Genomic DNA, 18723 nt, shown 5'->3' on the forward strand with positions numbered 1-18723 from the left:
TCATGAAAAACAAAGCATGATGTTGTCTAAGAACACAGAGATGTTTATGAGGCTGATTGTATTTTCCTTGATTTTTCTTACACAGACCCCCGAAGAAGGGTCGCCGTAGACCCGAAATGCATTGGGTAGATGGAAAATGTAAATATGAAGTGTCCTGAGTAAAGGATTTATACTGATGATCATGATGATGAAATAAATATCAATGATTGAACTAAGAAAACACGCTGAATGAATTATCATTGTTATAAAGATTAAGAGGAGAACCGAGGAGGTTCAAGTAGAAGTGTGCACAATATCACCACCCAGCCAGCGGGAGTTTCCGCTGTCTCCTAATTTTGTATAATGTATGACAGAACATAAAGGTGAATCGGCTAGGGAGTCATCAACCCCCTCCCCGCTTCAGCAGAAACAACAGAGGGGAAGTTTTTGATGGGCATCTTTTGCCTGCAATTTGGCAGACAAACTCTCATATGTAACATAAAAGTGTTGGAAGGTGAGGGAGTGAAATGGTAGATGAGTGGGTGAGTGAAGGGGTGGATGCATGGGTAAATATGTGTAAAGATGGATGTAAGGATGGATGAGTGAAAGGAGCGAGGATGGATAAATTGATGGACAGATATCTGAAAGGGTAAATGGATGGATGATAAAAGAAAGGATCGATGGAGTGAGTGAGTGAAAGTATGGATGATGAGTGAAAGGGTGGATAGATGGATGGATGACTAGGTTGAAAGGGTGGATGAATCGATGAGTGAAAGGATGGAGGGTGGATGAATCAAAGAATGGACTAATAAAAAGGGAGGATGAAAGGGTGGATGGATGGGTAAGTGAAAGGGTGAATGGATTGATGATGAGAGAAACGAGGGCTGGATGAGGGAAACAGAAAACAGATGGATGGATGAATGAATGGATGGGTGGGTGGATGGATGGCTGTGTAAAATGGTGGATGGATAGATGCATGGATGAATGAGTGAAAGGATGGATGGATGTAAGGATGGATGGATGTAAGGATAGGTGAGTGAAAGGGAGGAAAGATGGACAGATGGATGAGTGAAAGTGTGAATAAATGTATAGATGAGTGAATGGGTGGATGACTGGATGGATGATGAGAGAAAGAATGGATGGGTGAGAGAGCAAAAAGAATGGATTGATGAGTGAAAAGGTAAATGGAAGTATCAATGAGTGGATGCATGGATGGATACACTAAGTGAATGGGGGGATGGATGGATGAGTGGATGTACGCATGCGTGCATGGATGGATGTAAGGATGGATGAGTGAAAGAATGGATGGATGAGTGAAAGGGAGGGTAAATGACTGGCTGGATGAGTGGGGGATGAATGTATGAGTGAAAGGGTAAATGGAAGGATGAATGAGTGTAAGGGTGGATTGATGAGTGAGTTAAAGGATAAATGAGTGAAGGGGTAAAAAGATGGATGAGGGGACGGGTGGGTTAAAGGGTGTATGAATGAGTGAAAGGATTGATGGCTGAGTGAAAGGGTGGATCAATGGATGTGTGAAAGTGAGGATTTCTTTATGGATGGAGTGAAAGGATGGATGGATGAGTAAAGGGGTGGATGGATGAGTTGAAAGGGTGGATGGATGAATGAAAAGATGGATGGATGAATGAATGAAAGGGGGAATGATAAGTGAAAGGGTGGGTGACTGAGTAAAAGGATGGATATGTTTGATGGACAGATTTGAAGATAGATGGATGGGGTTGGATATGGATGGGCGGACTGATGGATGGATTGGTAACAGACTAGATGTTGGATGAAAGACTGAAAGGAAGACAGAATGTAAAGGTGAAATAGTGATTATCAGTGGGTGGGTGTAATGATGAAAAGATGAATAGATAGATGCTTGGATGGAAGAGACAAGCAAGCTCTTCTGGGGAGGGTTGCCATGACTTGCTTTGCTTGCTTGGCATCATAAGAGTTGGGGTTTGAGATGAAAAGAGCTCCACTAAGGCAGACCTGATCTGTGAATCTGTAAGAAAGCTGGACACTTTGTATTCAAGATGGAATGCTGAACCCACCACCCTCTTTTTGTGCTCCTGTGGAACCATGTCTGAGGCAACAGTTACTTTATTTCAGTGTGTTATGGTTACCAATTGTGGAATCCATTGCAGTCTGGTAGGGGAGAAAAAAACATGGGTAGTCAATGACGCTTCTGTCATTTTCAGATGAAACACATGCCTGTGTTTTATTATTTTGCCCAAAACTGCTTTCCAAATTTAACACAATACATTTGGTCCATTGTCCTACAGGCTAGAATTTGTATTGCCTCTACTGCTATAAGTGTATGTTTGTTTTAAGGACACATCTAATCGGGCTTGTGCATGTACACACCAGTATTTGCATATAAATGTCGTTTTTTTGCCACAGTTCATTTTATGGACTTCTGTAGTGAGAACTTCTCCAGCTGTATGTCAGAATACTGTATATACAAATTTAATCTGCCATAAATATTTTGTCTGAAATATAATTTACAAAAAAACTGCCCTGTTGTGTATAGATTTTTAAGATATTTAGCAGCAGCGGCTTCTCCGCTATGGTGGAAGAGCGTTGCCCCACCTGCCAGCAGCAGCAGCTGCAACACTTAAAAAATAAACCGATAATAAAGCATGTTTATTATTGTTTAATTTTTCTCCATTTAATATAGGGGGTGGGGCAATGGAGATTACAAGCATGAAGGGAGTGGTAGGTACACTGCTGTCAGTGTGCATGACGGTTTAGCAGGCTGGAGAAGGATGGCCAAGCTGTCATGTGCACTGAAGCTGCCTCCAACCCGAGCTGTGTTGCTGGGTTGGAGGCAGCAGGCACGGGCTCCCAGTCTCACTGGGAGCACAAATTGAGGGTGCCCAGGGCAATCCTAAGGCTGCTCTCATGCTGTGAAAGCAGCATCAGGATTGGCCGCAGGGCAGTGTGGGAGCCTGTGCCTGCAGTGGAGCCAGAAGAGCGGAGGATTCAGGTAAGTTTTAGTTTTTTTGTTTTTTGTTTCATCCCCTCCCCTCCTGCCACTTTGCCCACCAACAGCCACAACTGATATTTAGCGATACCAAAAGGGATGATGGACGGAGCGTTTGAGCAAATCAAACACTCACCCCAAGTCAACTGATCTGGGTTTAATCCATCATCATTCTTTAGCTCACTCCACCACCCCAGTTCAGACATGGCCATATGCAAATCAGTCTGACCCTGTGCCTCATGGGAACAGTCCAGTCTGAACTACCAAGCCATGTCTACCCTGGACCGGAAACAAGCATCCTGGGACCGGTTTTGGGCTCATAACCCTCTTCAGCCAGGCTATCTTGAATCTACTGGCAAAGTGAGCGAGGGACCCAAGTCTGGGCATACCCTGCCAACTTAGGGCAAACAAAGCGATACCAAAGGGGATGATGAGCGGAGCGTTTGAGCAAATCAAACACTCACCCCAGTCAACTGATCTGGGTTTAATCCATCATCCTTTTTCAGCTCACCCCGCCACCCCAGTTCAGACATGGCCATATGCAAATCAGTCTGACCCTGTGCCTCATGGGAACAGACCAGCCTGAACTGCCAAGCCATGTCTTCCCAGGACCGGAAACAAGCATCCTATTTAGGTCACAATATATATGTACATTTAATATCAGGCAATTATCTCACAAAATATTCTGGGCCATATACTGAATCAGCAACTGACAAATTTTTAAACTGTGGCCTTCTGGGTGGACACAGTTTCCTGCAACTCATACATTATCCCTCTTGAACAACAATTTCCACAGATCAACGAGTAACGGCTACCTCTTTCCGCTTGAACTCCACCACGGCCTCTGCGGTGTCAGTTCCATTGAGAAGGAAGGGTGGGGTGTCGTCCTCGTCATAGACACTGACTAGGAAGGGCTCAACCACCTCAGTCTCTCTGGAACCTTCTTGCACCGTGCACTGCACCATCATCTCATAGACTTCTCTCTGCTCCCGGTCCAGAATCCGCGATACTCTGACCTCCGACGACTCCTCATTGAAGGAAAACGGGAATCCTTCCTCTGAAAATCAATAGAACCAGGTGAAACAGAAAACAGTTGTCAGGGCAGCAATGCATTCTAATTTGTAATCATTGTCACCCAGTGTGGATTTGTGGTGACAGCTCGGCACACAAAAGAAGAAATATAGCAACATAACAACCAATGGTCGTGGTTTTATAAAAAAACTAAAGACTGCATTCACCATCTTGCACAGTTTTCAAAATCACAAAATATGCTAAGGTTTCATATCTTCAGTAGCAGGGGTTCTGCACAATAAGGACAGCAAATGAGAAAGATGAAATGGAAAGGCATTGTGGGAAATGGTCACAGTGACCACGAGAAATTCACAATATAAAGTCCATCGGCAATATTCATACTCCTTAACATGCAGTGGCACTGCTGTGTGGCTGGATAAGAGGCTGGCATAGGTCATGGTGAAGGTCAGAGAGGACGAGTGACGTGTTTGAGGAGCCCAGTGGCATACAGCCTGAAAATATTCTTGTTCTACTGAACCTGGGGTCCCTTTACCAGACCAAAGGGCAGAAATGAATATGCTGTCAGTTCTCAAACTGTGTTCAATTGAGTAAAATGCCTATCTTAGCCACAACCTGACATTCTTCTTGAAGTCACACTCAAACGTCTAGTAATCCTGGTTTGCACAAAAAACCCGTATCTAGGTTTATTTACGAATGGCAACTAGCCATTTCAGATCTGACTATAATCCTGCACGTGACTGCATAATCATCTCCCAAACCTTGTCAAAAGTCAGTTTTAATTAATTCTCCTCAACTCAAAGCTTATGAATCCACCAAACAAGTGAACTCAGCAAGCACAAGGCAAAAGTTGTCTATGGATTGGTTCAGATAATAAGAATTGGACATGCTTAATTTATAGAAAAAGTTGTGTAAAGTATTGGCCTGATTTAACAATTCCTTTTGATTTGTCAGCATGGGAGAAAAACCAAGCCAACTGTTAAAATGTTAATTCAGGCCTAATCTCGGTTGCACGCTCCAACATGTTGTTAGGGATTCTGCAGCCTCGGGAGTGAAACTTTGATTTGAATGTTAGTGCTAAACTGCTGACAGTCACCTTCATAAAAGTGTACAGTGACAACTAATTTGTTCTGAGTAACACAAATATGGGATTGAAAATTCCTAAGGGCAATTTTGTGGAAATAAAATTGGTGAAAAATGCATGGTGCACCTATTTTGTGTAGATTACTTTTTGTATTTATCGCATATTTTATTCTCACACGCCACAAACTAACAGCACATGTGCACATTTTAATTGTGCGCAATTAGCGCTCAGTTCTCAATTGACATTAGAGCAAAAACAGGAGCAGAAGTCATCTGCCTCTATTTTTGCACTACCACCTACCTGTCAACGATTACAAAGAGCACTTCTCTGCATGTAACAACTATGCTTGAAAAATGTAAAGGGATGTCTCTTGCATATTCTAAAGTGTATTCCATTCAGGGCCGGCACCTATAGTGCTGGTGGTTGGACAGTTCAACACTGTTTGTTGGCATCCCCCCCCCCCCCCCCCCCCCCAACTCCTATGACCGCCTATGGCGCAGATTCCCTCACTACCACCCTTTAACAGTGTCCCTCAAGTCTCTATAACCACTGACTCTCAGATGCATTTAATTAGCTTTGCAGCACCACTCATACTAGTGTAGGGCGTCAGAGCAATTTACATCACACAGACTACACTGAAACAATCAATCATAGGTGTGTAAATCTGTGTATAGGAAATGTTACTTAAGACAGAGGAGTACAAGTTGTAGGAGCTACGTTCTTGTTCAGACCTACCTCCATTTAAGAAACCTCTGAGAACGTAGGGCCATTTTATCAAGAACGGCGATAACATTATTGCCGCTTTAGCGGCAGGAAATTGCCACTAAAGCAGTGATAAGGGGCTTGCTTGATAATATGCCCTTGTGAATTCCCAAAGAAGCCCAGGTTCACACCAGAACCTGGGCTTCTATGGGAATTCACAAGGGCATATTATCAAGCCCCTTATCACCGCTTTAGTGGCAATTTCCTGCCGCTAAAGCTGCGATAATGTTATCGCCATTCTTGATAATATGGCCCATGGTTGTTTAATCTTTAAATTTGTCATCAAACTGTGACCTCTGTGGGCCGCTCAAACACCAAGAGATCACCTCTGGGATCATTTGTGCGCTTTTTTCCAGCAGGCATATTAACCCACTGTGCTACCTTACCATGAGTCAAAACTTCCACTAGACAAACCTCCCATCACTCTACAGGAAGAACATTAATCACTGAAGTCATCTTAACATTTGTATTGTTGCCTAAATATTGATGTTGGTCAGGATCATGCCAGCAGTTGCTTTTTAAACCATAATATACTTGCAAACACGACGCCCCCCACACGAAGTAAGCCCGGAGTGGTCGCACCAGTTGCACTGCCCTAGAGCCAGTCCTGATTCCACTCCAAAGCAACACTCCTGCATAATGGCTAATGTAATTAATTCCCAGATCTCATCAGTGGTGGCTGCTGATTTTTTAAAGTGAAGGGACATATATAACTGCTTCAAAAGTTTAATAGCAAGATAGCCGGACTTCCTCTATTTGGTTTCAGTGGGATTCTACCCCCAAAAAACACTTGAGTTACAAATGGGGCAAATAGTGCACTTTGGGACACAATGTTCACAACAATGTGTTATAAAGCCATATGTCTATTTATTCTACGATTTTCCATGAGGAAGGGGCATTCCCAAGCAGGAATAGGTGTGATATTATTTCATGTTATTCCTATTCTGGAGGACTTTTTTTTCTTCCTCGACATCATTGGAGCTTTTATCAGATCAAATGTGCATTCGAACGACTTGTGAGTTGCAGTCTCCCCTGATCCTTCTAAATCCTAGGCAGTGCAGTGGGTCTCCTGTTACCAGATGCATCAGAAATAACAGCCTCCTTGTAATGAGACCCAAAATCTAAATAAGGCTTACTTAGTCCAAAGGGTTCAGCCATTGGGGGGGCACACTGGATAGCATGGCCAGCCATCCTTGGACAGAAATAGTAAAAGGCTTGAGTTTTAAAAACTCTTATGTATTGCCGTCTGCAACTGCGACAAATGCATGCTTGCTAAACCTCGGATCCACCAAATCGACCATAACAACCTGAAGCTAGGGCAAAAGCCAAAGAAACAGAAGTCTATCAATGTGGCCACCTCCAAAACTTCTCTGGCATATTCTGTCATAGTGCCCAGAAGTTAGAAGCATTGGCTTTGAAATTAATTGCAAAATATCTGAAAAAGTCCAATCTTTGTGGACCAAATGACCAGTTGATATATATGATATGTGAGAACTTCTTGGAAGTTGCAAAACAATATAAGATTCACTACAAAAGAACCAGAAGAACCAGTCAGCCAGGATTTCCAGTTCCCATCAGGCTCTGGACTAACCTGAATTCATTTGGATGAAGCCAGTGCAGATTTTCTAGACAAAAATCTAAAAACGTAGGGCTTTATTTAGATCTTGGCGGATGGGTTACTCCTTCACTACGGTGAAGGATATCCCATTTGCTGAAATGTACATTCCATTACATCCTATGGGATTTATATTTTGGCAGAAGGGATATCCTTTACCATTGTGACGGATTAACCCGGTAGCCAATATTTAAGTCTGGCCCTCAGACAATCTCCTGTAAAACATGGCTTAGATCTGAAGACATCTGCTAAGAAGGTACCCACAGGAGACCCAGGGTGTTCCATGGAATTTGTTGATGCTCAAAAAGAAAAAATAATACATATTAGCAATTGCACTGTGTTTGGTGAGGATTTTTTCAGCAAAGGAATGCTTATATAAATGCATGTGCTTTCAAGGCGTGTGTATATGCCTCAGTCATCACACTCCTGCTAGCCAGCCTCACTCTAAGCCCTATTTCCTGGGAGACAAATTTCACATAGTGGCATTTAACAACTTAGAAGGTCATTAGTACTCTCCAATTGGTTTTCTAAAGAATTTGGCCAGTGGTGGATTAACAACTTTTCCCTATAAAGAGGGTCACTGGAATAATGCGAAAGTGGAGGACCAAATAATGTGCAGGGATTTCTAAATTATGCAGCAAGAAAAGGCAAATAATGTGGTGTCAAAATAATATTGCGTTATTATTTTGTAATTTTTATGCTGGTTAACACTGTATGAGCAAAGGTGTGCACTGCATGGATACAAGTGTTGCTGCATTTTTAGTAACTTTTGATCCATCTCAGGTAGAAATAATCTTTTTTGGTAAAATCTGGAAATTATGCAGCATATGATGAACTGTATGGTGACGGCAGCAAATCCATAAGCATCTCCAAAACAGCACAACATAATCCCAGTGGCCCTGCCTACAAGGTCCTTTCTACTATGCTGAGCAACCTGAATTCATCTTCTGCCAATGGGCTCTCCAGTCTTTCCGTACGGCCACTGGATTTGTCTCATTTTGTAGCTGCCGTACTTTCCTCATAATATATATTTACGCCACTTGCTGTATAATCTATATTTGTTGCATAATATTCAGACTGCAAAACAATTTTTTTTAGGTCAAATAGATCAAAAGTTATTGAAAGAGCCACACTTTGTGCTTCTAACTGGCAGATCCTTTGCAAAGATTAATTGGTCGTCTTTCAGTGGCTGATTGTTGTATTCAGGAGTTACATTATTGCAAAGGAGATGAGAATGTTGCTTATGCAATTCTAATACATTTTCTACACAATAGCAAAAAGATTCTGCACAAATGTTCTGCCTTATGCCGCATAATGTGTCTTTTCCTGCAAAATAATCTAGTGAACTCTATCATAATTTCGGCTTCCCTTGCCACATATTTCCAGTGGCCATGACTATACTTGACCACAGCACCTCTTTTCTTTTAACTTTTCTACTTCCAAAATAGATTTTCTATATGAGTCCTAAACAGTTTTCTCCTTGCTGGCTTTCACGATAGTAATTTTAATACAACAGACAAAACTAATTACAAAACGAAATCACGGATGCACAGTGCTAGTATTGTAGCACGTCAGCTTGTCCTGTGAAGTTATATGAGCTCTAACTTTAAAAAATGTTTTAACAGAATACAGCATGGGACATGGTAACAAAACACACCAGGTACACCATTACATTACACAAACGCATACATTAAAAATGATCTGTAAAGAGGTTGCCTACTTATCAGAAGCCTGTAGGACAGACTGACATTCTGACACTGGTCCTGGATGGGCAGCAGATGGAATCTGTGGAAGGTGGTGGGCGGCCGGTTCTCCTTTATGGTGAAGGAGAGGTCTGTCTTGGTGAAGCAGAGGTCTTCCGGGATCAGAGAGCTACAGGGGGGCATCGTGGCATTCTTGATGGTGAGGGACACCGTGGCCGAAGGTTCGAGAGCGCAGTCCTTCTCTTTGAAAGGCCTGGATAGGACGATCACTTTGAATTTTATCATCATAGGTGAACTTCCAGGAGCTGTGGAGGGGAGAACATTTAATTTATTTTTATTTTTGCGTGGCGTTGCGTAGTTGCGTGGCGTTGCGTAGTTGCGTGGCGTTGCGTAGTTGCGTAGTTGCGTGGCGTTGCGTAGTTGCGTGGCATTGCGTAGTTGCGTGGCGTTGCGTAGTTGCGTGGCGTTGCGTGGTTGAGTGGCGTTGCATGTGTGAGTGGCGTTGCATGTGTGAGTGGCGTTGCATGTGTGAGTGGCGTTGCATGTGTGAGTGGCGTTGCATGGTTGAGTGGCGTTGCGTGGTTGCGTGGCGTTGCATGTGTCAGAGGCTAAATGTAGCACAGGGAGACCTCCAGCGGTAAGACAATCAAAAACAACTTAGAAAACATTTCACAGTATGAAGAGATCAAACTCATGAACGAGCGTGATACACCTCAGCTAAAAATCATGATAAATAACAACACACATTAGAAGTGAAACTGCAAGTACAGAAGGACCAGCTTTGCTTGTTTAAAACTCCCACTTCAGGCAGATGAGTGTAATGTGTAAAGCGTCTTGTGCACATGAGCAGATCGGAGTCTGGAAGCAAATACAAACAAGAGGAATGACTGAGGCGCATTGGTGTGAAGCACATCAAAGGGCTTCTTCTCCCCTAATTAGGTGAGGAGAAGCCGTTCCGGGAAACTGAAAGTACGGCCGGCCTGCGGCCGGCCATGAATAATTAGGGGAGGAGAAGCCCTTTGATGTGCTGGGCTGGCTGGCCCTGAATGCGCGTTGCGTAGTTGAGTGGCGTTGCGTAGATGAGTGGCGTTGTGTAGGTGAGTGGCGTTGCGTAGGTGAGTGGCGTTGCGTAGGTGAGTGGCGTTGCGTAGGTGAGTGGCGTTGTGTAGGTGAGTGGCGTTGCGTAGGTGAGTGGCGTTGCGTAGGTGAGTGGCGTTGCGTAGGTGAGTGGCGTTGCGTAGGTGAGTGGCGTTGCGTAGGTGAGTGGCGTTGCGTGGTTGAGTGGCGTTGCGTGGTTGAGTGGCGTTGCGTGGTTGAGTGGCGTTGCATGTGTGAGTGGCGTTGCCTGTGTGAGTGGGGTTGGCTGTGTGAGTGGCGTTGCGTGTGTGAGTGGCGTAGCGTGTGTGAGTGGCGTTGCGTGTGTGAGTGGCGTTGCGTGTGTGAGTGGCGTTGCGTGTGTGAGTGGCGTTGCGTGTGTGAGTGGCGTTGCGTAGATGAGTGGCGTTGCGTAGATGAGTGGCGTTGCGTAGGTGAGTGGCGTTGCGTAGGTGAGTGGCACTGCGTAGGAGAGTGGCGCTGCGTAGGTGAGTGGCGCTGCGTAGGTGAGTGGCGCTGCGTAGGTGAGTGGCGCTGCGTAGGTGAGTGGCGTTGCGTAGGTGAGTGGCGTTGCGTAGTTGAGTGGCGTTGCGTAGTTGAGTGGCGTTGCGTAGTTGCGTGCCGTTGCGTAGTTGCGTGGCGTAGTTGCGTGGCATAGTTGCGTGGCGTGGCGTAGTTGCGTGGCGTTGCATAGTTGCGTGGCGTTGCGTAGTTGCGTGGCGTTGCGTAGTTGCGTGGCGTTGCGTAGTTGAGTGGCGTTGCGTAGTTGAGTGGCGTTGCGTAGTTCAGTGGCGTTGCGTAGTTGCGTTGCGTAGTTGCGTGGCGTTGCGTAGTTGCGTGGCGTTGCGTAGTTGCGTGGCGTTGCGTAGTTGAGTGGCGTTGCGTAGTTGAGTGGCATTGCGTAGTTGAGTGGCGTTGCGTAGTTGCGTGGCGTTGCGTAGTTGCGTGGCGTTGCGTGGTTGAGTGGCGTTGCATGTGTGAGTGGCATTGCATGTGTGCGTAGTTGAGTGGCGTTGCGTGGTTGAGTGGCATTGCGTGGTTGAGTGGCATTGCATGTGTGAGTGGCGTTGCATGTGTGAGTGGCGTTGCATGTGTGAGCGTTGCGTAGTTGAGTGGCGTTGCGTAGTTGAGTGGCGTTGCGTAGTTGAGTGGCGTTGCGTATTTGCGTGGCGTTGCATAGTTGCGTGGCGTTGCGTGGTTGAGTGGCGTTGCGTGGTTGAGTGGCGTTGCATGTGTGAGTGGCGTTGCATGTGTGCGTAGTTGAGTGGCGTTGCGTGGTTGAGTGGCATTGCGTGGTTGAGTGGCATTGCATGTGTGAGTGGCGTTGCATGTGTGAGTGGCGTTGCATGTGTGAGCGTTGCGTAGTTGAGTGGCGTTGCGTAGTTGAGTGGCGTTGCGTAGTTGAGTGGCGTTGTGTAGTTGAGTGGTGTTGCGTAGGTGAGTGGCGTTGCGTAGGTGAGTGGCGTTGCGTAGTTGAGTGGCGTTGCGTAGTTGAGTGGCGTTGCGTAGCGTTGCGTGGTTGAGTGGCGTTGCGTGGTTGAGTGGCGTTGCATGTGTGAGTGGCGTTGCCTGTGTGAGTGGCGTTGGCTGTGTGAGTGGCGTTGCGTGTGTGAGTGGCGTTGCGTGTGTGAGTGGCGTTGCGTGTGTGAGTGGCGTTGCGTGTGTGAGTGGCGTTGCGTGTGTGAGTGGCGTTGCGTAGATGAGTGGCGTTGCGTAGATGAGTGGCGTTGCGTAGGTGAGTGGCGTTGCGTAGGTGAGTGGCACTGCGTAGGTGAGTGGCGCTGCGTAGGTGAGTGGCGCTGCGTAGGTGAGTGGCGCTGCGTAGGTGAGTGGCGTTGCGTAGGTGAGTGGCGTTGCGTAGTTGAGTGGCATTGCGTAGTTGAGTGGCGTTGCGTAGTTGAGTGGCGTTGCGTAGTTGCGTGGCGTTGCGTGGTTGAGTGGCGTTGCGTGGTTGAGTGGCGTTGCATGTGTGAGTGGCGTTGCATGTGTGCGTAGTTGAGTGGCGTTGCGTGGTTGAGTGGCATTGCGTGGTTGAGTGGCATTGCATGTGTGAGTGGCGTTGCATGTGTGAGTGGCGTTGCATGTGTGAGCGTTGCGTAGTTGAGTGGCGTTGCGTAGTTGAGTGGCATTGCGTAGTTGAGTGGCGTTGCGTAGTTGAGTGGCGTTGCGTAGGTGAGTGGCGTTGCGTAGGTGAGTGGCGTTGCGTAGGTGAGTGGCGTTACGTAGGTGAGTGGCGTTGCGTAGTTGAGTGGCGTTGCGTAGTTGCGTGGCGTTGCGTAGTTGCGTGGCGTTGCGTAGTTGCGTGGCGTTGCGTAGTTGAGTGGCGTTGCGTGGTTGAGAGTGGCGTTGCATGTGTGTGTGAGTGGCGTTGCATGTGTGTGTGAGTGGCGTTGCATGTGTGTGTGAGTGGCGTTGCATGTGTGTGTGAGTGGCGTTGCATGTGTGAGTGGCGTTGCATCCGTGGCGTTGCGTAGTTGCGTGGCGTTGCGTAGTTGCGTGGCGTTGCGTAGTTGCGTGGCGTTGCGTAGGTGCGTGGCGTTGCGTAGTTGCGTGGCGTTGCGTAGTTGCGTGGCGTTGCGTGGTTTAGTGGAGTTGCATGTGCGAGTGGCGTTGCATGTGTGAGTGGCGTTGCATGTGTGAGTGGCGTTGCATGTGTGAGTGGCGTTGCATGGTTGAGTGGCGTTGCGTGGTTGCGTGGCGTTGCATGTGTCAGAGGCTAAATGTAGCACAGGGAGACCTCCAGCGGTAAGACAATCAAAAACAACTTAGAAAACATTTCACAGTATGAAGAGATCAAACTCATGAACGAGCGTGATACACCTCAGCTAAAAATCATGATAAATAACAACACACATTAGAAGTGAAACTGCAAGTACAGAAGGACCAGCTTTGCTTGTTTAAAACTCCCACTTCAGGCAGATGAGTGTAATGTGTAAAGCGTCTTGTGCACATGAGCAGATCGGAGTCTGGAAGCAAATACAAACAAGAGGAATGACTGAGGCGCATTGGTGTGAAGCACATCAAAGGGCTTCTCCTCCCCTAATTAGGTGAGGAGAAGCCGTTCCGGGAAACTGAAAGTACGGCCGGCCTGCGGCCGGCCATGAATAATTAGGAGAGGAGAAGCCCTTTGATGTGCTGGGCTGGCTGGCCCTGAATGCGCGTGCATGTTATCACGTGGTTCACGTGAACAGCATGAAAACCGCGGGGCTGAAAGCCCTTTGGTTTGAAGAGAAAATAGCCGACTTGAATTCTCCCCATTTCCCATTCCTGCGGAATGGTAAAGGCGAGACCTAAAAACGATATACTAGACATCATTTTAGTTTGTCTATTTGCTCCAAATTCATGCTGTCTTTTTGTTGTTCAAATGAGTCCACCGGTCATCCACACTGGACTCTGCTGTTCTTGTGCTACTCCTACGAATCCAGCAGATATTATAAACTAGTTAATGCTATTTAATTTTCGATAGTTTACCCCCTTAACTAATAGTGTTGTACACCCGATTAAGAACGAGTTTTTAGAGTACCAACACAAAGGAGACTGCTGCAGTACTCATTATGGCCGCAAGATGGTAGACTATGCGAACCGAAGTGTTTTAGACTAAAATCTAATAATCTAATTTGCCGAATTCATTCTAACTTTTTAAAAATGGGTTCAACTTTGCACTGCAATTGAATCTATAAAGAGCTCGTTTCCGCTGCTGATGCATTGAGGCGCTTTTTGGAGAGTAGCACACTACTACGAAACCCAAGGTTAGTAAGCAATTGCTGGTTATTGGGATTAGTTTTGAGCTGTCAAGCAAACCATGCCATGCATTTGCTCCATTGTTTGGCAGTCGATTAAATTAGTAGGATTTATGAAACTTAAAGAACACGTTGCGATGCTGTATTTATTGTAGTGCTTGTGGCTTGCACAGCAAATAGGCTGTTACATAAGTAATCGATTTAGGCTCCATAAGAAAATCCACCCACGCCTGATTGTGAATGCAGTATTGTGACGAAAAGTTAAACCACAGAATGGGTACAGTTCAGAAGACCTTAAAAACTATGGGGCATATTATCGAAAACGGCGTTAAAATAATCGCTGCTTTAGCGGCAGGGAACTGCAGTTAAAGCGGCAATAATGGGCATGATAATATGCCCCTGAGAATTCCCGTAGATGCCCATGTTCACACCAGAACCTGAGCTTCTATGGGAATTTACAAGGGCATATTATCAAGCCCATTATCACTGCTTTAGCTGCAGTTTCCTGCCGCTAAAGCGGGGATACTTTTAACACCGTTCTTGATAATATGCCCCTAAGTGACAAGTTCTCAGAAGACACACAAACCAGTCCTCAGAGAGTGACTTAAGTTATGCAAATGACGCACACTGCTTACATTCTTATGAGAGTACACTGCCTTCCAGTAATGGCGTTATTCAAAAGTAAAAGCCTCACTGGAGGTTCTAAAGTATATTACACAACAACAAATATTTTGTGTAGGCAGGAGGTGATTAAAAGACATATTTATCATAGGGGTGCGCCACTTTTTCATTGTACAACAGAATGCAAAAGTGATGTAATCCTTAAGTTTGATTTATCAAGACACGCAAGGCCACCTTGCATGGCCCTGAGTGGCTTGATAAATCCAGAGTAACGCAAGGCAGTGCAAATTGCTGCATTGTGCTACTCTGCCCTGGGAAGGTGTTTGATGTTGGAGCATGGGTGTTCCCAAGCTTCCATCCATGGCTTCAGAAGCATTATCAGATTCATCATCACTGGTGGACCTGGGAATGCATCAAAATACTATGCCTTCCCAGGAGAGGCGTAACAAGGAGAAATATTTGTATTTCTTTTTGTTGCTTTCTCTTTCTATGTGTGCTGCAGTAGAAAAGAGAAAAATGCCTTAGTGGTTGTTTTTGTGCAGGACGGTGTCCCTTCCTGCACAAAAGCAATTCTGCTTGCAAAGCAGGCACCCTTGCACCATGGTGTAAAGGTGCCTGCTTTGGTGCTAGCAGCCTATTGTACACCAGCACTGGGGAAAGACAGGAATGCGTTGTATTATGTTAAATACAGTGCATTCCTGTCCTTTCTCTGTCACGCAGGTCAGCGCAGCAAGATGACTTACTGTGCTGCGTGATTTCTTGGTAAATATCCTCTAAGTAATTTGCCCAGAATTACAGGATGTTGACCCAACATCGAGGTTCGAACATGCCTCTCCAGCTCCAAAGTCGGCCTCTCTGGCTATTACGCCGAATGTTTCCAACCTTTTTCCATGAATGGATAGATTCAAGCTAGCCAGTCAGTAGCCAGTGCTCAACCAATAAATGCCTTTAAAGGAACCAAAACCAAACACTGAAATATATTGAGGGGGGCAAACTGCCTGGGAATCAATGTTTGTATGAAACGGGAGAGGAGTTGGCCTAAAAGCAAGGGCAGTTGACCTCAAATCTGGGGAACTGATTTCGAGTCTCAGCATGGACGCGCAGCATCCTGTGAATCTGGGAAAATCACTTAATCTCCCCGTGTCCAGCAAAGATGAATGTGTCCTCATGTAACACAACTGGTGCTCGTGTAAAGCGCTCCGATACCTTCAGGTCAAGTTTGCGCTATATAAAACTCCATTAAAAAAAGACACAAAAAATACTTACATTGTCACTTGGATAGTGTTAAAGCCCCCTAATTTCATCAAATGGGTTAAACATGCCTCTGTCCGAACTAAATTGCCTCCTAAAATTATTCTACCTAATTTGATCTTTTACAGTTCTGAGAGTACAAGCATTATGGGTGACCATTGCTTCTCATCCCTTTGTAAATTAACTTAACAAATATATATATTGTCCAGCACTTAAACATGTGTACATGGAGTTTGGAGTGCTTGTCCCAGAATCACACTGTGCATCGGATTCTTAAGATTACGGTTGTTCGTTGCCCCTTTTCCATTAAAACACAACTCCTCCCTCTGATATAGTAAACTAGGTGGCACCCTTGATAAGCAGAAAAAAATATTTAATCTAGTGATCCCAGCAAAAAAAGGTTTCGGCCTACTCAATTATTGCCTAACTAAACTTCACTGCCGGCTACTTGCCACGAGATGGCAGATTAGGACCAGGGGTGAAGCGCAGCACTTACTCGGAGAATAAAAATCTCTCCAATCCAGACTCCTGTTGAGATAGACGATTCCAGTTCGTTCTCCAATTTGCAGCCAGTCGCTGGGTATGAAGCGGTTCTGGCACAGCAGAAAGTGTGGCACTTCCGTGGGCACTTCTCGCAGGGCACGGATGTACAGGAGAGGGCTGCCAGCAGGTTGATCCATATAAACATTCTCCGAATATGTCCTCCTCGGAATGTAAAGACCCAGGGTGACTGTAGAAAAGGGAAGATAAAAAGCCAATTTGTAGTAGATTTACCGGGAGCGAATGCAATTGATAAGGCTATTACCCAAACGATACCAGTAAAAACAGAGGTTTTTTTTTTAATACCGTGTGGATTTTGAACTATTTCTGCAGTTGAGTATAGAGAGAGTTCTCAGCGGTACAGTCCAAAACTGGATTGGTTTGGAGGAAAGTATTGTGACCTCTACGAAGACCTAATTATGTTTAGAGGACCAGTACGGTGTCTAAATCTGTCCATTGTACAAATGTTCCTGAAAAGAACCTGCATACACACTGTGAACATAAATGTAATGTAAGTTTAGAATTTTCACACAATTTCACAAGTGACATATAGTACAAAAACACACTTAAAACAGTACAGGAAATAAATTAAGTTAAGAAGAAAGAGTTGCTTGCTTTCCTGATGCCTCGTCTCGGAAACATGCCCAGAAAACAATCCAGGAAGAACAGAGATGTATTCCAAAGCCGAAATAGAGAATTTGAAAATTCTCCTAATTGCCTTCTATGTTCAACAGAAGACTAAGATATGCCTAACGGCAGTGCCAACAACACGTGTGTGTGTGTGTGTTTTTCTTTTCTTTGTAGGAGTGTAAATCGTATACTGATTTACCCAAGGTGAAACCCAGCATGTTGCAGTGTCAAGAACGACGAGTGTTTTTTTAATTTCATTTTTATAGTGCATAATTCTAGCTAAGCACCCTTTAGGTCCTTGTGTGATATTTGCCTTGTACGCATTTCTGGACTGGTAATATCAGGACCCAAAGTCATTCTCAGAAGTGCAAGCTTTCCGCCTTCAACTGTATATCACAGCTGTCAAGTCATAACAGAGTAGAGTTCTGGTTCCATGCTCATTCAGAAAGTGGTCTCTCTGCTGAAGCTGCCAGTGAATTATTTAATGTGCATTAATTGCGAAATCCTTTAACGGTATTATACTTGTACTTTATGTTAACGAGGACTCCACGAAAGTCCCTGGACTCCTGACGCAGCCCTGCCCCAAATCCTGCCGCAGTCTACACAGGGTGACTAATTCATACAAATGGATATAAAATATTTCCAGTGTAGCTTTGACATTAGTCACCAATTGTGTTATCAAAGATGTTGCGTCAATTAATCCCACCCAAAAATCACAAAATAGATCAATGTGTTAAATATAAACTTCAACAACTTAAAATGTAAGCAAAAGTCAAATGTAGAGATCTTTGTTCATCAGCTTTATGGAAGCATGTGTGTTTACATTCAAGGGAAGTTATGTGTTCACACAATATTCAGTAGGTTCCCCTGCCTCTTGGATTTCTTTTCCTGAACTGAAACGGGGCTCTGTTTATGATGAGTTGGTACCACCAGTCATAGGAGCGCAGGCCCAGTTTGCAAATACAGGAATCCTAAAGTTTCCAACTTCCAGAACAACTCAATTTTACATTAATTAAAATGTATCAAGGCAATATTTTAATTTTCAGACCGTTAAGTACAAGCTGAGAGCTGATAGAAACTAAAACAGTTGGCACAGTTTAAAGTTAAGGTTTTTCTGGATTGGTCTACCTTTTGAAATGGGCCATCACAACTGCTTGTTTTTAAGTTTTTTGTTGTTGCTTTTTTGTAGTTGTGATATAAAGAACATACTTAACCCTTGTTGATTTCAGGACGCTGTACACAAACTGCGTTTCTACAGTTCAGTTTTACAGACATGCCTAAACAAAGTAGATGATATGATTATTTGTATAGTGTAGGTAAGAATAGAGCAGAACGTTTCCATTAACAAGTATGATTCCATCTGCAACAATATCATCATCTTTCATATGATTTGAATAAACCACAATCATCAGCAAGCTCCTTTCTGTTGCATTTAATGAAGAAAAATATTTTCTGAAACCAGAAGGTTCTTGGAAATGTGTGGTGTGTGTTTTTGCAACATCTGTAATAGTTATAGATTGACAGAATTGCCTGGGTCCTGATATCAAAACCATGAAAAAATGGTTAGTTTAGGTCAAAATAGCAACAGGTGCCAGTGTATGTCTTCAGAATCTCATGCACTGTGATTCAGACCTTCTATGCCCCCTAAAAACATATATATGTCTCCACCACATTGAGGCTGCAGACGG

The 18723-nt window shown here is 44.7% G+C and overlaps 1 protein-coding gene across 4 annotated transcripts in view; it reads right to left on the minus strand.

Annotated features, from left to right (window-relative positions):
* Nucleotides 1-18723, minus strand: part of RET (ret proto-oncogene) — a 265881-nt gene that overhangs the window by 102626 nt on the left and 144532 nt on the right. For all 4 annotated transcript variants that reach the window (XM_086922421.1, XM_086922420.1, XM_086922422.1 and 1 more), the window contains exons 2-4: nt 16362-16595; nt 9176-9463; nt 3781-4022 (exon numbers count right to left, since the gene is read on the minus strand). In XM_086922421.1, coding sequence (XP_086778547.1) covers nt 3781-4022; nt 9176-9463; nt 16362-16595 — 764 coding nt within the window. The remainder of the gene's footprint in view (nt 1-3780; nt 4023-9175; nt 9464-16361; nt 16596-18723) is intronic.

Source organism: Lissotriton vulgaris, chromosome 5 (assembly GCF_964263255.1).
Source record: "Lissotriton vulgaris chromosome 5, aLisVul1.2, whole genome shotgun sequence".
NCBI classification, from domain to species: Eukaryota; Metazoa; Chordata; class Amphibia; order Caudata; family Salamandridae; genus Lissotriton; species Lissotriton vulgaris.